This window comes from Microchirus variegatus (assembly GCF_963457635.1).
Source record: "Microchirus variegatus genome assembly, chromosome: 16".
In the NCBI taxonomy this organism is placed as follows: Eukaryota; Metazoa; Chordata; class Actinopteri; order Pleuronectiformes; family Soleidae; genus Microchirus; species Microchirus variegatus.
In genome coordinates, this window is record NC_139817.1 from 9,512,917 (window position 1) to 9,539,777 (window position 26,861).

General features: G+C 41.6%; 1 protein-coding gene across 1 annotated transcript in view; it reads left to right on the forward strand.

The window, feature by feature from the left end:
* The window catches only part of bcr (BCR activator of RhoGEF and GTPase), a gene marked incomplete at its 3' end in the record, with an annotated part of 84,647 nt that overhangs the window by 46,466 nt on the left and 11,320 nt on the right, over positions 1-26,861 (forward strand). The window contains exons 2-8 of the mRNA XM_083902417.1: positions 3,390-3,574; positions 12,189-12,293; positions 12,776-12,961; positions 19,808-19,915; positions 21,682-21,742; positions 21,843-21,895; positions 22,175-22,315. Coding sequence (XP_083758543.1) covers positions 3,390-3,574; positions 12,189-12,293; positions 12,776-12,961; positions 19,808-19,915; positions 21,682-21,742; positions 21,843-21,895; positions 22,175-22,315 — 839 coding nt within the window. The remainder of the gene's footprint in view (positions 1-3,389; positions 3,575-12,188; positions 12,294-12,775; positions 12,962-19,807; positions 19,916-21,681; positions 21,743-21,842; positions 21,896-22,174; positions 22,316-26,861) is intronic.

Consider the following 26,861-nt stretch of genomic DNA (forward strand, 5'->3'; position numbering starts at 1 on the left):
GCATTAAAAAATATATTTTGCAGACTGCAAATCATGTTTTGGCATGTGGCGCCACCTACCGCCGTCTACCAATCATTGCAGTCAGTAGAGTCTCAGCTGCTGCAGAGCAACTACGCGTTGAACCAGTTATGTCTGAGCTACAATGGCGGAGAAAACGAAACCTAAAAGACCTCAGTATTTTGAATTTGAGTGTAGTAACAGTTTTTGGCCACATTCTTACATATGGCTCCTTTAATATTGTACAGACGTGCTTTTGAGGAAATCTAACCTACAAAACAACCACAGTGAAATCAAATTATGGACAAAAAACATTATATGTGCAGCAATTGGAAAATATCAGCAGCAGTAGGGACTAAGAATAAAACTGGATGTGTACTGAATGTGTCGTACACTGTTCGGTTTGGTTTTTAGGGAAGGTATTGTTTACACATACAACCAGCACACACACACACACACATATATAGCCCATGTTGATCTTAGCCGGGCAGGCGGGCTGCATGCCAGTGGTCAAAGCAGGCTCAGTTGGCAGCACCCGCCCACAGGCAGCAGCAGCAGCAGCAGCAGCAAGTACATGGAGCAAGCGGTGGGTGGGCTGAAGGTCAGACAAGCCCTGGACACACTGGCATTGTTCTTCTATGTTTTTGCTGTCATGACCCGTGACTTTAGGGAGCATATGTCTGTGCATGTGTGAAGATGTAGTAACACAAGTACAAGAGAATTATAGGGTTTGCATGAAGTAAAATGTGAGCTGGTGTTTTTAAAGCAACACTGTGATTATATTTGGTGTGAACTGGATGCCATTGTGGATAGTGTGTGTGTGTGTGTGTGTTTGTGTTTGACTCGGGCATGTTATTAGCCTGAGTCAGCACAGAGGAGGCCTCGGCCCCGGCTCGCTGAGAAGTGAGTCTCTGTTGAATGTCAGCGTTGGAGTGGGAGGAGATGAGAAAAAAGGTCTTCTGTGACGGCCACAGACGCTTGATGTCTTCCCCTCAGCTCTTACGCACCGGATTCCCCCCGAAACCGTTGACTGTACTCGCTCTTCCTGGTAGTTGGAACTATTTCAACTCAACAGCACATGATTAGTACAAGGCACAACTTGAACCTCATTCTGTTTAACATTATAAAACAAGGCCTTTTTTTTCTTGGATTCTGTTCAGTGTTGAACTTTAACCGGTGGTACCAGGGCCGGCCCAAAATTAGATTTTGGGGCCCCCCGTTACTGCCAATAATAATGATTATTGATCAATCAAACACCTACTATACTAAAGGTATTCTACTTATTCTACTCTGTTACGAATACGAATACACTTGTAAAACTAAATGTGAGAGACACCAGATTTGCAAACTTACAGAAAATCTTTCAATTAATATTTGGCAAAATCAGCAACTCCCCCTACTGGTGACACAGAGAATCAATACATACAACCAAACGGTTTATAAATCAAATATTAAGATATTAAGGTCTGAAAATCTAAAAATGAGCACAATCTTTGAGGGGGATTCAAAATACACTCCTGTAATACAAAGATTTGACTTTTATATGTAAAAAATACAGCATTAAATAAAATAAACAAATAAATGGCAAACAAATACTTAAATAATAATGTAAATCAACAAAATTTTATTTAAAATTTAAATTATAAATACATTTATAAACAAAATATAAAGTTAAATAATCGCATCTGACAACTATGTAAAAACTGTGAAAAGCTTTGGTAAAAATGGGGAGAAAAATTCTAAATAAACTACAGCAATCCAAACTTTTTTTCTTTTTTTTTTTAGTTAATTGATCTTGGAGGCCCTCTAGTGGTTACGGGGCCCTAAGCAACGGCTTAGATCGATTATGCCTTGGGCCGGCCCTGGGTGGTACGCAAGCTTCCTCTGGTGGTACTTGGAAGAAAAATAGAAGTACTGTTCTACTGTATATACCAGGGTATGTGATCAGAGTGGAGATGAGGAATTTTAACCTCTATACCAGTGTGTCTGCCTCCTGTGAAAAGTCCGTAGCTGGCTTTTCTCTCGGCCAATTTGCGCCGCTGAATTTTAACCTTTAACGGGCGACGATGGTGTTACTTTGAGAGCTCAATATTTTGTCAGGTGGTACGACCACCGCTCAACTCTGTCTTTGTCTCTTCCACCTCATCGTGTCACGTGCATAGAGTCACTGGCAAAAGTGCTTTGTGACACCAGAGCTGCGGTTTCAGGCTCGTGGCAGAAGCAGGTCAGAGGGCGGGTTGCGGAAAATTTCCCTGGAGGTGCTATATACAGTCAGCGTTCAAATTATTCGAACCTTGACCCAATTCGCAAACGGCCCCTTTCATGTGCCTTCTCTCAGAATGTGGTGATTTTTGTATGAATGCATTCGGGAAGGTGGGGGGGGGGGGGCTCATTTTGTGTGCCCCAGTTTCCAGAAATGCTTTAATTAGTGTTGTAAATTAATTCTGCAATCCATGAATAATGTCTGCGAGCATGAACTTCACTGTGATCCTGGCCCGGTGTGACGTCAGGTGAACCGAGTTGGTTTTTGTTTTGTTCGATTTAAGCTTATTCTGGAAATAATGTAGAAGGATGTTAATATTTGCCGTTAAAGTGAGCTTTAATCTTGTTTTGAAGAGAACAATATCTCAAAGTTCAAGTTTTGTGTTCAATGTTATTGCATTACATATCTGGTTATGACATCATTGAGATGTTTTGACCATTGGCCCCTCTGCACTTAGGATTCTTTGTCTAATTATGTGTTTATAGTACAAATAATTCATATCAGTATATATAGTACAGCTCTACAGTCTTTTTTTCTTTTTTTTGCATTAATCATTTCAAACATCTATTGAGCTTCTGCTGGTAGACAGCTGCCATGACACTATCCTGCAAGATTCCTTGATTCACTTGGGAATTTTATCTTCCCCATGATGATGTTGTTGAGCTGTCCAGGCCTTAGGGCAGCTAAGACGGGAGGGGTGACGTTTTCATGTTGGTATGCACTGCAGTGCCCTTTTCACACTTTATGTGTGTATTGCTCACTCAGTCATCTTCGACCGCTTTATCTTCCACTTGAGGGTCACGAGGGGGGGGGGGGGGGGGAGGTAGCTGGCGCTGGTGCCAATCTCACTTGACTTTGGGCAAAAGACGTGGTACACCCTGGTAAAACATCCATTAACTCTCACACTCAACTTCTAAAAACAATTCAGCTTTATTTTAATGAGGAAATATGAGACATTTTCCTCATATTGTTCTCCTAGAACTATAATTTGCATATGGTAGACTTAACTAAAATGTTAACCACTGTAATTGTGCCGTATAAGCTTCACGCCGTTTCCCCGGGGCGGGATTCCTTCTGCAGTGTGGAGTTAACTCACAGCTTGTCTCTCTCTCTCTCTCTCTTGCTACAGACGGTCATTTCACCGGGACGCCTCCGTCGTACGGTTACGATGCAGACCGCGCAGAGGAGCAGCGGCGGCACCACGACATCCTGCCGTACATCGACGACTCGCCGTCGTCTTCGCCGCACCTCAGCTCCAAGAGCCGCAGCAGTCGGGACACCCTGTCGTCGGGATCGTTGGAGTCCTCCAAATCGGTCAGTATGCCGTCCAGCCGTCATTCACACTAGAAGAAAGTGTTTTTCCTTGCCAAAAAAATGCATGTTGGGGAATCAGCATTGATATTATGTAAAAAAAAAAAACATAATAGAAAATCCTTGAATGATTGGTATCATTGGTTAGCGGCTAATACTTCCTTTGACCTCAATACAGTCCAGGGAAGTGTGCTAATCTATTCTTAACAGCAATCCTGCACCATTAAAACACTGTCAATTCATGGGAAATCAAATCTGCCATTAGAGGATATAGGGATTGATAAAACACAATATCTTCTGCCTCATAAGCCCAGAACCAGTCATCTGGCAAAGAAACTCATCCCCCCCCCCCCCTAACAGTCGGGCTCGGAGTATTAAGCAGAATTACCTATCACCCCCGTCACTGCCTTCATCCTCTTACCCTTCTTCCTTCGCTCCGTCTTGTCTGCGGAGAGAAAACCAGTGATCTATGACGTCTGGTGCTCTTCAGTGGTTAGGACGCACACACTCGCACATCCTCACAAAGCACACACACACGCGCATATAACCCCAGAGTCAGCAAAGAGGAAAATGAACATGGTTTGCTGCAGCCAAGATCTTTTTTTATGCAACATGTACATATTTTTTAATTCTATTTATCATATATATATATATATACACTAAATCTAAATTGTCGTCATAATTTGACGATTTTGAATTTTTAACATGTTACAGCCATATGTTTTGATGAAATAGAGGAGCGTCATGGGAGAATGTATTAAGTTAATCGTAGTTCTGCGCGCTGTGCTGCCCCCCGAGTGTGGAAGTAATTGCATCAGTGTTCATGGGCGCAATATCAGAAACTCTGCCGCCTCAGACTGAACTCAGCGCCTGTCAGTCTGATTGATGTCTGGCATCATCTGCCAATAAGTGATGAATTGCTCCACTGCACCCCAACCTTTGACCTGTGAGCCTGGAAGTGTCGTGCATCTCTCAATCTGTACACCGTGCACGTGTGCGCGCACGTATCGCGACATTGTGCACAAAGCTCTTCGGAGCAGAACAATGAATACTGTACGTTAGAAAAGACAGAAGACGATTTGATTTGAGTAAACATCACCAGCAGTGTTTCTCTCTATGAGCTTTTCTACAGCTGTAAATGGCAGAAAAAGCTTGAAAATTGACAATGAAATTGCTTGAATTCAACCATAGAAATGGGATATAAGACCTTTGTAAACTTCTGCTCTAAAATGTGAAACTGGTTTGTCTGGTGGCAGCCGCCAAAATACTTTATTTTCTATCCTTTTCACGTAATTCTACACTTATCTTATATAAACATACTTATGGCTAGTATTGTGTCAAATACTGCTACACTGGACCTTTAACAGCCATAACCAAAATGAATTCATCAGCATATTCTCCAAGCAGCTAGACAGGTTTTCATTATCTGCCAAGAAAATGGAGTTACCATCATCCTTGGTTTGCCCTTGGACAAAAAACCCACCCACCCCTCCACCCCTCCTTTTTTTTTTTTTTTTTTTTTAAACAACATGACACTCTGCTTATCTCAGTGATGAGTCAGAGACCAGACAGGCTGTGATTGGCTTCGTGAGGAGCTGATGGTTTTATGACGTCACTGCGATGTGAGTCATCGCCGTCAGCAGGAGCAGCTGATCTAATTTTCCTGCTCTCTCATAATCTGACTCGCACTGTCTGGAGTTTGGTCGCTGACTGGAAGTTGGCCACTGATGTATGACAAACAGAGTGCTGTAGAAGGTCTCTATGGTCACTGTACAAGGCATCGGCATCAGTAGTAGATCTCTGAAAGGCAATAAATAAGAAAAAGGTGGAACTGCACTTAAAACAGAATGTGATGCAATGAATCTTCTTTCATAAACATTCTTTTTTTATGATCTCAGTGCACTACTGTACTGCTGTGAGAGCTACAGTATTTGAAGGTCAGTCAAGGACGGCCACTCAATTATCTCAATCCTTAACCGCATGGAAAGGAAATGGAGAATAAAACATGAGAAACAACATGGTCCTTGGCCTCCAGATTCACCAGACCTGAGATATTGCAGTTCATGGTCTGATTTAAACCCCCTCAAGGCCACCTGGGTAGGCCTTGACCTTCTCTCTCTCTCTCCTGTTAAACCCCACTGTAGCTTAAAACAGCTAAATCTCATTTTCTGTGCTCCCTCATCCTGGCTGACATTGCACCTTGAGGCCAGAACCTCAGAAAGAGGTCATTTCTTTTCTACTCGAGCCTCTTTCACAATAAAATTTAGCGGGTATATTCAGGGTTTTTGAACCCGGGTAAAGCTGCTAGAAAAGCGAGTTGAAAGTGGGGTTTTTTTCTGTGTCACCTGTGCAAATCATGTTTATGTTTTGAAATCATGTTTTGGCCAAGTAGCGCCACCTACCGCCATCTACCAATCATTGCAGTCAGTGACAGTCTCGGCTGCCGGGCAAACCACGGGTTGCCAGTTACGTCAGAAAACGAAACCTAAAAGACCTCGGTATTTTGAATTTGAATGTAGTGCAACCGGTGTTGGCCACATTCTTACATATGGCACCTTTAATTAATTGAATTAATGAATTAAAAATGGTTGGCAACCCAACTTTAAACCGTTGTTGTGTCCAGAATGATGTATCAGTGAGTGCTAAACCTCTAAATGACCAACTTCAGTTGATTAAGAGCCTTTTTAAGATGAAAATCTCCCTGTTTTAATCCAGCACACCTGTAATCAACCTTCACCGCTCTACTCTTCTTTCACTAAAACCACGGCGTGATGCGTGCACCCTACTCCAGTTAGTCAGTGCGCTCATCACATCCGACTCCAGAGCAGTTTTAAATACCCGAAGGTAATCCTGCATTTCCAAAAAAAACTACACTAAAACAAATACATTTAACAACCTGGAATTTTCCGAGACGCTTCATTACGCGCGGGAGCGGACGTGCGGAGATGGGGGAGCGATCTCATTAAGCGTTTCCGGAAAAAATAAAAAAACGAGGGCCGGCAGAAACGGGAGGCTAAACGGATTAGAATGTGAAAAATGAAAATTGAAAAGGGTTAATAAAGTGTGGAAAATTGATGCTCACTTCCATCCTCTACAACCTGAGTGTTTATGTGAGCGAGGAGGGGGGGGGGGAGAGAGAGAAGGAGAATAATGTTATTACTGTTGCTCCCAGTCAGGTCTCATCTCTGCCTCCTGAGCTACATCCAATAAATGCTGTTTGCATTGATCTCTGTGTTCCTGCTGCAAACATTACATCCACGCACAAGCGAATCACAAGGAAATCCGGAAATGCTAAAATCATGTTAACACACGGTATGTTTTGTATAACTCGAATGTGAAATATTACATTTTGTTGATTTCTACTACGGCGTCAAACCCAGATACATGCGTGAAGCAGAGGAACATTTTTAGTTTTTTTTTTTTTAAATGCTAAAAGACAAACCCTTTAGTCCGATCCCCACCGATGAGCTCATTAGGTTGCCATAGCGATGAATAAAAGATGATATGTCTGGTGAAGTGGGCTCTTCCTATGGGGAGTCGTCTGCGCTCTAAAAAGGATGAGTTCACACTTTATGGCTCCCGTTCGTCCTCGTAATGCAGCGCAGGAACATGTGGCTGGAAGTTCAAGTTTTTTTTCCCTCTTTGATGCTCAAAAATGGATTTTCACGCCTCTCATGTTCTTTTTACCAGCTGGAATCACAAAGCACATGCTGAGGATTCTCGTAGCTCTGAGTTTTCATTCATTTTTCATTGTTTACAAACATTCGGTGGGAGTTGCCGTCTCCCTCGCGCCGCCCGAGGCTTTCCCATTTAAGTCAATAGAGAAGAAGAATTTAGAAAAACAATTCAAATGAATACTCTTCAAGTTATAAAAACTAAATAATGTAATGTGCATCTTATTTTGTACACAAAGACAAAAACTTTTGTGCTCGTCTTAGAGCCTAAGTATATAATTAGCAGTTATAGCTAAAGCTGATGTTATATAATGTACAGAGCAGGGTCTCTAGACAGTTCTCTGTGATGCATAATGCATGTCTGTCAGAAGCAATCGCGTTATCCTTCACCGAAGAGAGAAAACAGAGATGAGGAGAGAACGAAAAAGCGTACGAGAGGCAACGTTCAGTCGACAGTTAGAGCATAAACTATTTAAGAGCAGACGAACAAGCTCATAATGAGGAGGAGAAGTTGCGTAAATGTTCTCAAAATGAAAATGATCAATCACATTTTGACAATGCAGTATTTTCTAGGCAAAATTGAATCTAGGAAACCGTTCATATCCTAATTTTTGTCCATGAGGGCAAATTTTCATTCTTGATCTGGGAAAAAACGACACCCTATTGAGTCATTAGAGGCCAAAAATGTCCTTTTTTTTCCCCTCCATAGATCTCATAAACTAGTTCAGTTCTTCTCAGAACTTTTTTTCATGTGTTTACCATAAAATATATTACAATCATGTAATCAAACTTGCAATCAGAGGGTTAAAATCTGGATAATTAAAAGGCAGGAAAAAAAATATTAATCAGTACTGCTTTGATTGCAGTTTTGGAAATTAACATTTTTGTCTTTTATGACTTAAGAGGGTTAGGTAGTACATTTTGAATCTGATGCTACTCAAAAACTAATAATGCATCAAAGTCAATATTTTTGGCAAATTTTTGACATATTCACGACTGATTTAAAAAGAAAATCAAGTTGTTTAAGAGATTTATGCAGAAAAAAAGGTAGGAAATTATACTGATAAGCTGAGGATTAAGTTCTCGTCCTTACAATATAATAGAGTAGTTGCAGATTTGATGGTGACGTGTGGTAATGCTCCGTCATATTTTTAATCTGTTACTCTGTAAATAATTAACTTGATCTTACTTTAAAAAAAAAAAAAAATTATATTGCAAAAAAAAACCCAACTGAAATATCTGTTTAAGAAGAAGAAGCATAATTAGATAAATTCCATGTGTAGCCCATGGCTTTTTCATATTATTATAAATTAATTGTAATGAATATTGCATCGAATTGAATCATTTCAAGCCTTTTACGACAACAAAGTACAGCATCGCATCTTTGTTTAAATCTGAGTTCAATCTCTTGTTCAACCACGTAGCCGATGTCATGCAGGACCGATGGTGACTGAGCCGTAATTCACGAACACTGGCCTGTAAATTTTTGAGTGCCGTTTCTAATTGTTGCTGAAATCGGTCTAAATTTATGACGCGCGGGATTTTGTTTGTCGCTTTTTAACCGCGTGTTTATTTGGGTTAATCAGTCATTTGGCCCCCGTGGTAACTGATAATGGGCTCGTAGGTAATGGAGGCTATAAAAGTCCTGGACCGTTTCATAACCCTCTCTCTTAAATTAATGCATGCGCCCACAGGCATCCAGTTACTCACAGTGCAGCTCACAAAATCATGCATCATTTTAACATTCATATTTATAAAATGCTTGAATTCTGCAGATAAAAAAAAAAAAAAAATAGTTGTAGAATTACTAATGGATTGGCACGCAGACGTGGGCAGATCATCTAAAAAAATGAGAAATGCATTTAAAAAAGTTTGGGCTAAAGTCTCAAATGTGATTATTTTTCTACTTTGTCGCCGCTTTTTGGACATAACTTACAATTCCATTATGTCACTTTTCAGCTGTAGGAAATTGATGTGCACTTTTTTTTTTTTTTTCCAAGTCTTAAAACAAGCAAAAATCTCATATTAGCTGTGGCATTTCTCTGTGCCTTAATTGCATTCCTGGACAGAGAGCGACTATCTGCTCTATTATAATGGCTTTTAAAAGAAATCTCATTATGGCCAATTGGAAGGGGAAACAATTATCGCAGCCATGCCTGTGTGTCGCTGTATACCTTCATGAAGAAGTTGCTTGAAAATACAATTTATTTACCTATCCTGTTAAAAGAATAACAACAGTAGGTTCACACAGCTGTCCTTTTAGGACCCTGGTTGACATTCATTCATTCAGGTTTAAAGCTCCCAAAGACCGGAAGTTCCCATTAACGCTGTTTTTTGGATGTGTATCTGCGTCCATTACCGCGTTTACGAAGCCTTAAAAGTTTCGAAAACAAACAGATCAGCCACTGCTGAGAACGCTATAGGTTTATTGTATTGTCGGGCTGAAAAAGCCTGCAATCGTGACGTAAGGATCCCGTCTCCTGGACAGCAGCACCGGGCACATCCGGTTGCGTACATTGTACCGCAGAAGAAGAAGAATAACGTCCGTTGTGGAGGTGTTTCACTTGCGACAGTGTCTTCTGACTCTGGGTCAAAGTCAATTTTTAAACACTGTTAAAACGACGTTTTGATAACGAGTAGCAGTGCATCCACCGTTCCAGAGGGGGGAGCTGCCCTTCTGAGAGCTGACGTGCTAATTACATCGCTTCCAGGTACCTGGAAAGCTCTCGTTAGCCGGCCAATCACAACGCAGTCTGTCTTCTGGGGGGTTTGATTACAGGAGTTTTTTCACCATAAAAACAAGTTAATGTATGTAAGAAGACCTCCATAACTCACATATATGTGCGATAGGACCACTCTATGGCAGTTTTAAGTCTCCATGAGGTCACACACACACAGAATCATGTATCCAAACACACCTCCATAATCTCTCTTTTCTCTTCACATTTCTTTCTCTATGTTCCCCTGGTTTGTTGAACACTCATTCCTCCATTTCCATCACTTAGTAAAAAAAAAAGAAAAGAAAAAAGTAGCAGTAGGAGTCATTAATCACTTCTCCTTTATTTGACTCAATCTTTGTGTTTTATTTCTTCACCGTGTCCACTTTTTCTCCTTTCTTGACGCTCGCTCAATTGCTCTAAATCTACTGGTATCGATCTCGTCTCCTCCTCTGCTCCCTTCCTCCCTATTTTATTTTCCCTGTTTCCTCCTCACTGCCCAAGGCCCAAGTTTCTCTTAGTACCAAGTAGAGTACTCTTTCTATCTGTGTGTGTGTGTGAGAGAGAGGACAAATTTGGATTCAAACATCTCCTTTTGAGAACATGTTGACCTTGTGAGGACATTTCGGCTGGTTTTAAAGGGCTCTTTTGGGGGTTAAGATTGGGATTCAGGGTTGGGGGTAGACTGTGGTTTATGTGGTTTGTGGGGGTAGGTTTAGAGGTTAGGACTATAAATAAGGTTAAGGGGATAGGGAATGCATTATGTTTATGAATGTCCTCACTAGGAACGCTGTACAAGAATGTCTGTGTGTATTGTCTCAGACACACACACACACACACACATTTATAAGTCAACCTTGTTCCCACAGGAGAGCCTGCCTGTTTGAGTTATTTCAGAGTTGGTGGTTAAAAGAGACAGCCCGAGGAATCGCTGCGTCTCTCTGTTTCCTTTCATGTCTGTGCTCTTCAGTGAGCTCTGACTGGGGCGAGAGGAGAAACGGGAAAGGGAAAGACAACTGGGCAGGATTACGAGCAGGTGCAATTGTTACCCTTTGATTTTCAAGACTGTGGAGCATTTTACAAACAAAAAACAAAAACCTGTGGGAGTTTCGAGCTCCACCAAGAACCGTCCGGGGGTTCAAATCCAAGCGTACTCGATCTGCTTACTCGTTTTTGCATTCTGAGGTGCTGAGATGTGTGGGAACCAGTGGGCCTCTGAAGCATGTGTCCATGCTTATCTTCAGTGCACTACCAACTGGACCTTTTTGTGTACCTCTCCAAAAGGTCTATGGAAGCCACCACAGAAAGGGGTGAATGACCCGAGCCAAAGATGCAGAAAGTATGAAGGCAGCTTCACAATCCTGCATGTGCTGGCGCTTCCATTCGTACTAAACAAGGGTCCCCACGATTCCATTCCAGTAATGCCAGAAGTTCATCTTCATTTGTATGTCCTTATATATGTACACTACCATTCAAAAGTTTTAGGTCACTATAGAAATGTCCTTATTTTTTAAGGAAAAGCACTTTTCAATGAATATACGACTATTCTAGCTGCAAACGTCTGGTTTTTAATGGAATATGTACATAGGTGTATAGAGGCCCTTTTCCAGCAACCATCTCTCCAGTGTTCTAATGGTACATTGTGTTTGCTAATCGCGTTAGAAGGCTATTGGATGATTAGAAAACCCTTAAAACCCATGCGCAATGATGTTAGCACAGCTGAGAACAGTTTTGCTGGTTCTTTGACGAAAGGGCAAAATTATTATTTGGAATAAAAATCATTATTTCTAATCTCGTCAAAGTCTCGACTGTATTTCCTATTAATTTTGCAACTCTTTTGATGAATAAAAGTGTGACTTTTAATGGAAAACGCCAAAAAAAATTGTATAGGTGACCCCAAACTTTTGAAAGGGAGTGTACATGTGTGAGTACTGGCGGGGGCCTCCTCGTGTAACGCCAAGCAAATTTCACATGGTTACTCTCTTAGTTGTTGTCTCTCTTAAATCTCTTTGTGAAAAAAAAAAAGAAGTTCCCATCACGTTTAAGCTGGTCCTTTAATATGCTGCTATAAGTAAGAAAAATGATACCCCCAGACACAAAATGATAATCAACACTTATGCACTCCCATGTACAGCATCTGACTCATCTATGTGCATTTATATACTGTCGTACTTGTGGATGTTTGCTGTAACCTCGTGACTGTGTGTGTGTGTGTGTTTCTCACAGACTGAATGTGAACTGGAAAAAGGTTTGGAGATGAGGAAGCGAGTCCTGTCTGGGATCTTGGCCACAGAGGAATCATACCTCAGTCATCTGGAGGCACTGCTGCTGGTGAGAAAACACACCCAGACTCAAACCCACCACATATATGCAATAGTTATTCACTTTTTTTAGTTTAGTTTGGTGCCACTTGATTCCACCTACAAATGTAGTAAGGTACTCACGTCACGATCCTGAGTATGTAATGTGTCAAATCAGTATCACCTACACGTAAAGCGAGACGATGGAACGTTTCCTGAACAGCAGCCACTAATGGGCTCAAGTGGAAATAAAAGATAATGACCCATTAAACGTACCTTTATTGAATTAATGAATATCTTGAGTCAGTTGCTTTTAATATGCCCTTTAAGACTATTTTTAGTCGAGCGTTAAAGGATTTAAATGACCGGGTTTGATATTATCATAGTATAATGGCATACAGTTGTCTCTCTCACAGGGGAAACAATGCTACAAGTACAAAATACTGTCTACTATTGTGATATAATCACAGTTTAGTAACATGCTGTCCCCCTCTTTATCGACCGCCAATTCAGCCCATGAAGCCTCTGAAGGCTGCAGCCACGACGTCGCAGCCCGTCCTCTCTGTGGCCCAGATCGAAACCATCTTCTTCAAAGTGCCTGAGCTCTACGAGATCCACAAGGACTTCTACGACGGCCTTTTGCCTCGTGTGCAGCAGTGGAGCCATCACCAGCGAGTCGGGGACCTCTTCCAGAAACTGGTGAGCGAAAAAAAGAAATGGGTCCACGTGGTCCCCCCAAAATACAAAAAAATGATTTGATTTTTTTGACCTATGATGCAAATCCAGAGTAAACCTCCTTTCCCTAGATTGGAGGTAATCTCATATTTTAATCAAGAGGCTTTCAAAGGCAAAAGGCTGTTAGCAAATTAAATAAACCAATAACCAAAAAAAAAATAATAATGGAGATTTGGTTTTCGTAATGATTTTTCTTCTTTATCATTTTCAAACGCAGACAAATTGAATCTGAATTGTCCGTTTCTTTCCATTTCCTCCCTCAACAGCCTCTCGCTGTCTCTGCCCTGCAGCAGTCGCTGCCAAAAATGGCCGAGGCCAAATGTACACTGGCTCTATTTAATCATGCTCACAATGGGTCAATTAAGCCACAATGACTCATTTGTTAATTCTGTCTGAAATCCTCCTCTCCCACTATTGGCTCTGTTCACTCTTTCTATTTATCTCTCTCTCTCTTTTTTTTTTTTCTCTCTCTCTCAGATCCACGTTTTCAAACTCACATGCATCTCTACATCTGCAGTACACACACACACACACACACACACACATGCCTACAGAGGGAGGTGCAGTCATCACAAAGCTGCCTTTCTGAGGCCACGAGTCCTCTGTGAGCTTTGTGTCTCAAGAAGCAGCTATTAATAGGAGCCTCTCTCTCTCTCTCTCTTCTTCCCTCTCTCATTTTCCTTCTTAGTCTTTTTTATCCAGTACTTTGTTTAAAAGCCTGGCTGTGTGTGTTTTAATCTTCTAGCAGTGGCTTCTTCTATATATATATATATATTACTGCTAAGATGTGATTTTACGGTTCTTATGTGGGTGAGATACGTGTTTTGCGTATTAGCCGCAATTCTCGTCACGTGACATCCCATTCTTCTTTTCCAATCTCTTCCCGCGAGATTCCACTTTAAGGAAGATGGCTGATAGCATTGTGCAGTTTCCATGGTTTCGGAACGGTGATCTCGATTACCGCTGCTGCTACTACTGCTGCTGCTGGGATTGATTTCAAATGGTCACGTGACCCCCCTACGTCAGGGGTGTCAAACTAAATAAATGTTACCCTCAAAGGGCCAGATGTGACTGTCATACAGAATAAATGTAACTAAATATAATGTAAAATAAAGGTAACTTCTCAGTAACATATTGCTAAATAACTTCCTGTATTTATTAGTTATTCAATTTCCCTCGTCGCATGATGCATATACAATGATACACTGCGATCTGGTGGAGGTGCCGTCAGTTTCCGGGTAGCACAATCACCATGCATTGTGGGAAATGTAGTTTATGGTCAATGCATGCCTTAAAGCAGCATAAACCTATTTTAACACAAAATGTTTAAGACCAATTAATCACTCGTGGGGCCAAATAAAATAACGTGGCAGACCACATCTGGCACCCGGGCCTTGAGTTTGACACGTGTGCCCTACGTCATGTCCAGTGATGTGAAAATGTAAAAATAGTGTATTTTTATAACACTTTTTTTTTTAAACTTTCATCTTCAACACATCTGAAAAACCACCTCATGAGAACGTAAAAAAGTTTCGGCGATATTTGAGAGGTTTTTTCCAAATTTAGGTGTTTCCATTACCAGTTTTGTTGCAATATTTAGGTTTTTTCCCGCATTTCTATGAGTGTGCATTGTAGCGTGGCACAGGAAATGTGTTCATCTGGATCTTACGTTCCCAAAAATGCAGGTCAAGAAGCCATTTAAATTCAGGTTTTTTGAGCAGGTTTGACTGAAGACAACAAACAGTCTATTTAAGCTCTATTATTTTACGCTACCTTCTTTCTGTGATCCTAACCAATACATCAGCCTGACAAATAGACGTCATTTAAACGTCTTTGTTTTACCCAACATGAACAGTAAAGCATCATTTCTGTTCCTCCTTCCAAACAGCAGTTAATAAAAGTCAAAAGGCGGAGAAGAGGCCAAGCTAAAATGCTTCATGACAGTCATTCTTTTAGGAGGTGGAGTGGAAAGGGGAGGTAGACGGGGGCTGGAGGAGGTGACAAAGGCAAAGAATGGGGCCAGTCGAGCTGATTTAGGCTGCTGCGACTCTGATAGAGCTGTCTCGCCAGGAAGCTTAAATCTGTGAGGGAAGCAGACGGGATTTAGGAAACATAAAACATGAGGAAAGGGAAGTCATGAGACATGGAGAGAGAGAGAGAAAAGGGAAGAGGCAAAGAATCAATGACAGGTTATGAGCATGAGTGTCATCGAGAAGTGTTTGAAGGCTGAAAATAGTGCTAAATCACACTCGTGCTTCTGCTCCTACACACACACACTCTTCATACGCTGCATTCACAGCGGGAAGGTGAAAGATTTACACCATGAAGACAAACACGGAGACAAACTGCCTTTGAACGGTTGCTCCACAGAGATGGAGAACCCACGGTATTTTGATACTGTGAACTCGTGGAGGCAGAAGAATAACTCTCGAGAGTTACTCCATTTGCTATCGCACAGCCGATCCTACAGCTTCTTCACTTCCGAGAAGTGATTAGAAGAAGAAGATTAGATTACAAGGTACTGTACATACTTATGATTATCTGTGTTCCTCAGCTTAAACACCATTTGCCTCCAGTTTATTAGATTTAAGGCCTTTGTACCAAGTCCTACTTAGCAGGAAATTATTTCAAATAATTTGGATACGGTGAAAGGTTTTAATTTAACCTTTATTTTACCAGACAGGACAGATTAAGAACAAATCCTGGCAAAAGGCAGGGCCTTGTGAGGGAGAGGGAAAAAGGGGCTATTTAAGACAATATACAAGGTAGAGTCGGCATCTATTACTGGTGAGACATTTTATTGGATAAGAGGAAAGAATAAAGAAATACCTGGCTTATTTGAACTTCAGGATTTCTGATACTTTAAAACAATAATAACGTGTTAAAGCGGACCGAGACCGGAAGTTCCTATTAACGCTGTTTTTTAGTGTGTATCTGCATCATTACCTTGTTTATGAAGCCCTGAAGGTTCTAAACAAACAGTTCAGCCACTGCTGAGAACGCTGTGTTTTATTGTAATCTCGGGCTCAGCGAGATCTCTGAAAAAACCTGGTCCGGTTACGTAAACACCGGTTCTCAGCAGCAGATCGTCCTGCTCCGGGCACTAGTCCGGGCACATCCGGTTGCGTACATTGAACCGCAGAAGAAGAATAACGTCCGTTGTGGAGGTGTTTCACGAGCGACAGTGTCTTCTGACTCTGGGTCTGACTCCGGTTACTCACTGTTAAAACAATGTTTTGATAATGAGTAGCAGTGCATCCACCGTTCCAGAGGGGGGAGCTGCGCTTCTGAGAGCGGGTGTGCTGAACATGTCACTTCCGGGTACTGGCCAATCACAAGACAGTTGGGAGTTGAGTCGGAAATATCGCAGCTGGGGAACAGCGTCAGAAAAGAGTATTTCTATCGGCTCGTTTACAGAAACTAGGAGGTTTATGACCATAAAAACAAGTTAATATATGTAAGTAGACCTCCATAACTAACATATAATATATGTTGCACATATTATGGGTTAGGACCACTCTATGTGAGCTTTAAAGATTTGTGTTTAGATGTGTACCCGTCGCAAGTGAAAATTGAAAAAAGTAAACTTGACATATGGCAAATTTTAAAAGCTGCAGTATTGAAAAACGGATTTGAAGTGCAAATAAATCACACACACAAAAAAAGCAATCTACTCTTTAGTAAAAATCCAATTGGTTTCGTCTAAATCTAAGGTCACGTTGCATTTTTGAGCTGAAAAACCTTGTTCAGTTTAAAGGTCCAGTGTGTACAAAAAAATGTGTGGTATCTAATGATGAGGCCTCTTCTGCTCACTCCTCCCTTTCTCATGAGCTTCAGTGAACTGCAGCAAAAGCCACCAGATTCCTATTCGTATCATTGATTGCACATTTAAACGTATACTTATTATATAAGTCCTCCCAAATGTCACAGACTGCACCTTTAAGGCTCCACTTTTTTTTTGTTCATCCATTTTTGGAGCGCTCTCTTTACAAAACAAAGCGGGCTAAACATAGCCTTGTCACGCAAAAACGCAACTGAAGTCCTTTTCACGAGGCCGTGTTTTTTTTTTTTTTTTTAATGTTGTTTTCCACTGTGGATTCCACATGTAAATCTCACATAGGACAAATCCCCCCCCAAAACTGTAGAAATCCAAACACCACAGTTTTCTTTCATCACCTATAAAGCAATTTTCTGCTATGATGCTGTAACACGCAGCCAAACACTCGGTAAAGCCTTTCATGCCTCCGTGTGTGTGTGTGTGTGTGTGTCTGTGTGTGTCTGTGTGGATGCAGCTGGCAGACATTCGTCGCTTTTTTCCGTCCTCCTCTCACACAGTCGAACTGTCACGCTCTGAACGCTCTCCGCCGCGGTGCAGATTGTGTGGCCCAAGGCAGGACACAGGATCTCTAGGATTGTGAGGGGAAATTGCTTTACTTTTCTGTTACCGAGCGTCCTAAATTGTAGATTCGCCATCGACGTTTTTTTTTTTTTGTGTGCCGATGTTTTCGCTTGATATTTGTCAGCTAGAGTAAGGATAAGGATAAAGAAAAGTAAGGACTTTTACACCGATTTTCTTTTAAGCAGTGGAGGTACAAAGTTCTGTTTGTGTACTCTCTAGAATCCTCCTCTTCCTCACTGGTGTTCAAACTGTCAGCGATGATGACATGGATACAATACGGTTCAAAAGTTTGGGGTCACTTAGAAATGTCCTTATTTTTTGAAGGAAAAGCACTTTTTTTTTTCAATGAATCAGAAATACACTCTATACTTTGTTAATGTGGTAAACGACTATTCTAGCTGCAAACGTCTGGTTTTTAATGGAATACGTACATAGGTGTATAGAGGCCCATTTCCAGAAACCATATCTCCAGTGTTCAAATGGTACATTGTGTTTGCTAATCGTGTTAGAAGACTATTGGATGATTAGAAAACCCTTGAAAACCCTTGTGCAATGATGTTAGCACAGCTGAAAACAGTTTTGCTGGTTCTTTGACAAAAGGGCAAAATTATTATTTGGAATAAGAAAAATCACTATTTCTAATCTTGTCGATGTCTTGACTATATTTTCTGTTCATTTTGCAACTCTTTTGATCAATAAAAGTGTGACTTTTAATGGAAAACACAATCAAAAATTATATAGGTGACCCCAAACTTTTGAACAGTAGTGTAAATAGTGCAAATATTGTTTATAAAACTGTTAAGTGACTTCCTCCCTAATAGCAAAGAGCATTTCACGTTAGGGTCATGCCGGAAAATGACTTATCAGAGCATGAAAATAACAATAATTTGTCAATATTTATTGTGAAATCTTCGAAAAGCAAGTCACATAGTGCCACATACTGCCTCCTTTAAAGATTAGATGTAACAAAATATAGAATATTGAAGTTTGTTACCCATATGGACTTGAAATCATGTAGATTAAATATGTGTAAACAGATTTTTTACATTTGAGAAAGACACAATTTTCCATTTTCAATGTTTCTCCAAAGCTTTGATTTGCTTTGATTATACTTTATTTAGTTATTGTCTCATGTTCACGTCAACTAAACTAATCTCTCTGGCTCTCGGTGGCCGCTGAGAAGAAGAAGGAAAGTAAATTAAAAACTCCACGTTGTCTCACATGCGGCTGAAAGCGCTGACATACAGTAACAAGTCAGGTCACAAAGAGCTTTAAAGGTAGTAATTCAGTGCACTCAAGCATCCACTACACCGAGGTATTTGCTATTCTTTTCACCGCCCGTCTCCACTGTACTCTCGCTCTCTCTCTCTCTCCCCCTCCTTCCTCTGGCTTTTGTTCAGGAGAATTGACTGTCCTTTTGTTCGCCGTTCGAGATGGATCGCAGCGCTGGCAGCCGGCGTTTGCAGGAATTTTATTCACCCCTGCAGCTTTCTAAACGTGCTTTTCGTGGGCTTCCTGTTACACCGATCATTAATTAGTCACCCCGGCTCTGTGCAGGTCTCCCCGGTTGCTAAGGCAACCAGCCTGGCTGCGCGGGGGCACCGCGGCGGCGGCGGTTGTTGTGACCGTCATCTGTGTGTCGTTTCTTCAAGCAGGTGGTTTTTGATTTTAATGCAGTTCACAAACACAGACACAGCTGACTGCGCTCGGTGTGTTGTTTCAGTCGGGAAATATACAGTAAATGTTCCTTAACTTGAATTGTGTTTTGTTTATTTGTGGTATCACTGTTTTTAACCACAGGGAAGGTTAATTATTATTGTTTATTTTTGTGCATCGTACAAAGATTAATGGCTCTATCGACCTTTTAACGGATTTCACTCAAATTGTCCTTTTATTTAGAGATATTTCAGTTTCTGTACAACATATTCTTGGTTTTATGGAGATTTTCACTGAATTAATCAGCGGGTTTTCGTCCAGCTTCCTCTCACATGCAGATTAGGCTTATTGGACATTAACTGTATAGGTGTCAGTGTGAGATTGAACGGTTGTTTGTCTCTCTATCTTGCAGTGGCGAACTGTCCAGCGCCCTATGTCATTTTGGATTAGCTCTAACCCCCCCCCTTGGGGACCCTTGTGTGGAGGGATAAAGTGGTCGAAAATGGATGAATGAAAGACCACACAGTGCAACCGTACAGTGCAGTTGAATGTGATCATTCAAAAAATATGAGAAATGCACAGAATAGAAGTGCCTCAGACAGTTTGAAGTCATTTCCCAGGCTGTCCAACATTGGTGGTACTCGATTTGGAATTTGGAAAATCAATTTTTTTGAGCCCATCCCTACTCCACTTCAAACTCCTTTGTTATTCCCACTGACTCATCACTCTGTCTTTGTTGTCTTCTTCTCCTTCAGGCGAGCCAGCTCGGAGTTTACAGAGCATTCGTGGACAACTACGAACTGGCCGTGGAGACGGCGGAGAAGTGCTGCCAGGCCAACTCACAATTCTCTGAAATCTCCGAGGTAAGAACGGGAGAGTAATACAACAACATTTTTTGTGTCAGTAAAGACGTTGGATGGAAGGTCGGTCAGGAGCTCTCTCTTGTTGTTGTGCTGCTGCTCTCTCTCTTTGAGTTATGGTGTCGCTTTACAAGTGTGTCAAATCGGACACTTAACCCCTGCATGCCAGCAAATTATCCGAATGAATTTCACAATTCTTTTCGCCTGTGATGTTTGAAAGCGGTGCTGCGTCTAATTGAGATAAAAGTATGTCAAACATTAAGCACAGGGGAAGAAGACATTTGTCCAAACATAATCTAAAGGGTTTGTTCAACTCGAGTGGACGGCAGAGGTGGAAAGTAATGAAATGCATTTACTCAAGTTTCTGCATTGAATACTTTTTTGTGCGTATTTTGTAATTTTTTCAGTACAATTTAAAATCAGGATTTTGTATTTTACTTGAGTACGTATTGACTCAAGTATTGTACTTAGTTACTTTATAAATCCTATCCGTTATTGAGTAAAAATAAAAATTCAGCACAATGAAGACCTACAGGGGGAAAATAGGCGCCGGAACCAAACGAATGATGATGTGATCAGTAACTTTTACTTAAAGTGCATTTCAAAGGAACTACTTTTTACTTCTACTTGAGTAATATTTCATCAAAGTATTGGTACTTTTACTTGAGTACAATATTTTACTACTTTTTCCACCTCTGGTGGACGGGCAGTGTGTAGAAAATGTTTAGAAAACTGAAAAAACAGAGCACCGTAGGTGATTGTCTGGGTGAGACACTTTCGTAAACCTGCTTTACTGTTGCGCACAAACTCATTTGGACATTTAATCCGGAAGGACAAGTTCCAGAAAATGTCCCAGACTTCATCAAGCCTGCGATGAAAGCAGCTACCGTCGCTTCAGAAACTACTCACTGCTATTATGGGGAAGAACAGTTTTTTTCCGAGTCGTGTCGTTGCAGAGAGGCTATGTTACGGCTGCTTTTAGCCTTGTACCTGATGTGCTGTACTTCTGAGAGTGCTCTCCCATTATTTCACCCACGCAGCTTTTATCATTTCCACTGCATTTAAACGTGAATGCTCTGCCGAGCACTTGTGTAGACGATTGCAGACGGAGGCAATTTTGTGCCGGCGTGTGCATGATTTTGCCTCCTACATATACAGTATGTGAACTGTACGGTGTCGGGGAAATGGAACAGTGAAGAGGACGGCAGCTGCCATTTTCTGCAGTTTTCCTCTCATAGTTCCAGAAGTGTTTATTCAGAAATGGATGGACGCTGTGATCTTTCAGACAAGGAATAAGGAAAAGTAGTAGAAGTAGTGGATGACTGAATCCAGAATGAAGCAATAACGTAACATAAAAGGTAACGACTGCAGTTAAACATCGTCACCGACGGAATGGCAAATGGCTCACGTCTTTATTAATTGATATAAAAGAGAACACGGTGACATTCAGGCATCCGTTGACGTTCTCGAAGCTCTCAATGTTTCCGAGCATGTGGCGCGGTTTTCTGACGCGTCGTCCGTGGAGTCTTCAGCAGGATGGGGAATTCATCGTCAATGGTTGTTGTTTATGGTCTTAGTAATGACGCATGACTCTGAGCCATCTGAGCAAAAAGCCGCGCCGCAGATGGCGTTATGAATTTGAAAGTAGATGACCTCATCCGTGTTTCTTAAGTGCACTGAACAGGTTTTGGGAAAAGGGTCTTTTTTGAAGATATTTTCTTTTATATCTCTGATTAAACTAGTCTTTCTTTTTTTTGTCTTCGAAACAGAACCTGAAGGTGAGGAGTCCCAAGGATTCGAAAGACCAGACAGTAAAGAGCTCTCTGGAGGGTCAGTCACCTCATCCTACTCTGTGCGCTCTATTCGAATGAATTGAAGTAGTCGTGTTGGAATTAAGTCACGTAAATAATTAATTATTTCTAATTTACAGCTTTACTGTACAAACCAGTGGACAGAGTGACACGTAGCACATTGGTACTTCATGTAAGTATGTGTGAGCACTGACGCCAAACCCTTTAACCAAAGGTTCTTTATGCTATCTTATTTAAAACATACACTCATAAATCTTTAATAAAAGGTTGGAGAAATTTCCCTATGGGGACAATAACTTTTAGGAGAGGATATTCGAAGTAAACTTTCTCTTCACAGCTGTTTTTATGTTCTGTTTTTATCCATTTATTGTTCAGGTCAATGACTGACCTTAATGTGCCGGCCTGTGACATATATATATATATGTATGTCCTCGTCACTTCTGTGTTGTAGGACTTGCTCAAACATACGCCCACCAGCCACCCGGACCACGCGCTCCTGCTGGACGCCCTGCGGATCTCCCAGAACTTCCTGTCCAGCATCAACGAGGAGACGACGCCGCGGCGCCAATCTATGACCGTCAAGAAGGGAGAGGTGAGCTCATCTCCGTGACACTTGTGTTAATATTACTGTAATGCGCCTATTACTATTTCTATACTAAATGTGATTTCTTTGAATTTGCAACTGTGTGTGCAAAAAGTATATCCTGCTCTATAAAGGAAGCTGGTGGATATATAAAAAAAAAAGTGAAATATTAACCCTTCTGTCATTATCGTATCGTCGCTGACAGGATTTGACATGCGCACTTTTCATTACCGCAACTCCTAGACCTTTTGTGATATCTAGAAATTTTCAAAAATCTACCTCACAGCACCCTGTGCGACCCTCATGTGGAGAATAAAGTGGTAGAAGATGGATGGACGGATACCAGAAAGCAAAGAAATGGAGCTTTAGTGCCCATATATTTGTCATTACAGTAGATCCTCAGGACTTCCGCGTCCAATCACAGACGCGATTCCTGAACGGATATCGAAAATGAAAGTTATCTTGGAAAAAAGAGCAGAAAGAAATATAAATCCACACAGCCTCATTGTCTCGATTGTCGTAATAGGGTAATAACACCTGATTTTGCCAAAAAAAAAAAAAAAAAGGTGACACTAAATATATAGATTCTAGTGATATTGATGAAGTTATAACTCCGCCCCCGAACCTTGGAGTCACTGTCAGATGAGCGTGTGGCGGTGGAGGGGGCCACCAATCTGCAGCCTAAAGCAGAGCCCATGCCCTTATATGGTAAAACAAGGGGTTGTGTCGTGGAGGGTGATTCTCTGTTTGCACTGTGTCTCTCCTGTGGCTTACACACACACACACACACACACACACACAGAAACCCACCCCCCACTGTCTCTCCCATCCCCGGAGATGACTTGACGCACATGAGTGGATGCGTCTTGATTGATAGCTTGCGTGACACTGCCGTACATAATGCCTTGTAATGAGCCGCCACCACCGCTCCGACTGGCAGATTCCATGTTAATTATTAATAAATGGAGGGCGGGTGCGAGCGAACGTAAAGGCTCAGTCAGCTCCGCCCTCTGCTCACAGGGGGGTCATTACCGCACCCTCACCACACACACACACACACACACACTCTTCCCTCCACTCTGCACCCATTCTCTTGCTCTTGTTTGCCTTTGAACGTATACACACACACACATAGGGTTCTCTTCCATACCTCCTCTTCTGTCCCCGCAGGCCTCACTTCCAACCCAGTCTGGCCAAGACCTCCACACCAGTCATCAAATATTTATGATGGATACATGAAAGCAGCACTTGGAAATCAATAGGGGCTCATTATATTGTACCTTATCGTCGGCAGAGTATATAATAATTATAATAATAATACGCCCGGGGGGTTTTTTGTTGTCTGCATTTCACCAACTTAAGCTGCTTCACGAGAGCGTGATTCTCGGACGTAGTCGTCGTGTATCCAACAGGGATGAAGGGTGTCTGCGTGAACCAAGAGAGCCAATATTAATAATACTTTAATCTCTCCGAGTAAAGAACATTTGCTGTTTTTTTTTTCCGAAAATCTGTAATTACAACAAAACAATCAAATAAAGTAAGATAGAGGGATTTAGCCGCCATGTGTCACTCTCCTAAAAGTTTAATATCTGTATACATCCAAGCAGTATTAGTAGTTAATCTTTTTATGCCTCGCACACAAATTCGATCACTGCAGAATCTGTGTGAGCAGAATAACACACATTTACCCCTAACCCATCGGGCCATGCTCAACCCATATCCAAAGTCTTAGGGCAATCTGACTAACGGTCAGCGAGATATGCCTGTCACAGACCAACAGACACATAGAGGCAACTTGCTTTACGGATAGATTACATTCACATCTCTTGCCAAAAAAGGGTAAAAAAATCACATTTATTGTGTTTCCAAGAGCAGGTAACCTGTGGTGCACTCTCTAGTTTTGCGATGCTGGAGCCGAGCATGAGCATAAGTGGCCCCTGGAGGCCGTGGCCCTGTCAGATGATGAGGGGAGGGGACAAACAGAAGCTGCTCAATGTGAGAGAGCTAATGATGGCACTGCCCCTAAATCTCGGCACACCTCCTTGTGCTCGGCGCTGTTTGCCTTAGGGATGATCTAGCTCCTGATGTGAGCGCACGTGTGTGTTTACATCACCGACAACCACTGCGGTGTGGCTTTTATATCACAAACACGTCGTCGTATAAACACGTGCAACAGCAGCAAAACACACTCACACACACACACACACACACACATGCACGGGCAGAGACGATGACCCCTGGAGCCTGTGTTCTAAATATAAACACGGATCTTTTGCAAACTCAAGCCATTACTCGTGCACGAGCTTTCAGCGAGGAAGATGGTCAATATTTAATCTGTGGCGTGCGTGTTCTCTGTGCCTCGCGTCGTCGCGGCTCCCACTTTGATGCTGCTCATGTTCCACTCAGCCGATATGTTAGAGTAGAGTATAGTAGAGCCACGTCCCCCCCCGACAGTGCTGCGAATACGTCGTCTGATGTGCCGTTTCGTTAAGGATGCCTTTTTTCCCTCCCCTCTGTCAGCAGAGCAGAGCTGCTGCATAAGCACAATTTAAATTCATTAGATTACTGATTCCGCAAGAAGCCTTGACAGGAAAACTCTGTGTGTGTGTGTCTGTTCAAGAGATAAAACAATGTACATTAATTAAACGTCCGCGCTTGCCAGGGGGTGGAGGGGGTTTTCTTCATTTACCAGAAAGGATTTTTCCTTTCCTAGTTTACTTTAAAGCATTTATACATTTATACAAACATACCTATGGGTATAATGTTCTGTCAATAAACACTCCTAAATGTTGCACACTGCACTTTTAAATGACAAATAAATACATGACCTAGCTAATATGACCTTGGGGTCGCTGACCATCATCTGGCCAGTAGGGGGCCGGTCAAGTCAAAACATTTGAGCGGGTGATATGAGCTTAAAATGATATCGCAAAGATAGATATTTGACAGAATTTCAAAATAAAAGTGTCTGTGTTGACATGCAGCGATAAAATGCTCACAATGACGATGTATTTATGACGCAAAAAGTATTTATTACTACAAATTACAGTTTTAAATGAAATACAACAGCATGAATTCTGACTTTTTTCTCAGAATTCTGTCTGTAATCCTAGAATTCAATCTCAGAATTCTGTCTTTAATCTCAGAATTCATGCATGTTATATTTTTTTACTTTCTTCCAAAAAAATCGTTTTACACGTCGCCCTAATACTCTTCCATGTTAGGTATTTAGTTATTGTGTTAATAAATTAAAGTAGTCATTTATTGAATAATTGGTCATAGATTAAAAAGTATTGTATTGCCATATTCCAGTTTATTAAAGTCTAAACTTCCTCTCAGGATTGTCAATGACGGACTTGAATATGCAGTTTTTAGGTACTTTAGTGACACAGTGTTGCTGTGGCCTGTCTCACTGTATCTGTCCACACAATCCCCCAGTTTACTCACGCGCAGATAAGACGCCGCTTACTCCCTAATCTTGTTGTTATCCCTGCCGTTATCTTATCACTACATCATGCGATCAATGGAGGGAGAGAGAATTATGCCGGACTCTTGAGCAGCAGCAGCAGCAGGAGTGGGTCATTTCAAGCCCGGCTCACTTACCTGAACATGTAAACCAATCAAGTTGCTCCTGTGTATAACACACCTTAGGCGGATTGTGCTGTAAGCATTTGCTGCAATAAACCAACTTAATCTGCTGCTGTTCTTTCTGCCCTATAATCCAATCATTTGGTTAAAGGAGATTTTAGTTTGTCTCAAACATAAGATTCAACATTTCATTTGTTATATTTGCTGTCCTGTGTGATAGAAAAGACACTTAATATTAGATTTTGGTGGTTGACCCTCTTGTGGTGACATCTAGAGAACACTGGGTCAATGACATCACCCACAGAGGCCACTGGGCGCTAACAGCAGTTAGCATTTGGAAAAGTGATCATTTGCAGGCTCTAGCAGGCGCATTGCCGTCATATATAACATGTATCCACTGGACAGATAAATCCTCTGAGGCTGGAAGTGTGTGGAGAACTCTGTGCTGCACTGTGGAGCCAAGAATAGAACTTTTCACGGCCTTCCGGTTTTCGAACCCTCGCCGGCACTCTCGCGTGTTCTACGGACAAAGCGGAGCTCCGCGACACAACAATTCCAGGAATTTTGCGCATTGCGTCGTCCCAGTGAGTGCGGAAGTGAACACCATGTTTTATCTCCTGTACTTAGACTGAGGAGGACCACAAAAACATGAGTGAGTCATCTTTTTTCACATTTTGGCGACTGGTAGGGCCTCCAGAGTCTCAAATATAAGGATTTAAATGATTTTTAAAAGGTGTTTTTACATAATATGGGACCTTTAAAACTGATGCAAATGGTGTTCCACCAATTGGCGTCCACCCCTCTTAAGTTCCTGGTAATCTCAAAAGTCCTTAGTTGCAAGGAAAGTACTTCTTCGGGTGAAAGTTTGGGGTCTTGAGAAAGTTCTTCCCTTGGGTAATTTCAGTGGAAACACACCAAGGTTTTTCAAAATCCCGAGTAAATGAGAAAAGTTCCTGTGGTGGGGAAA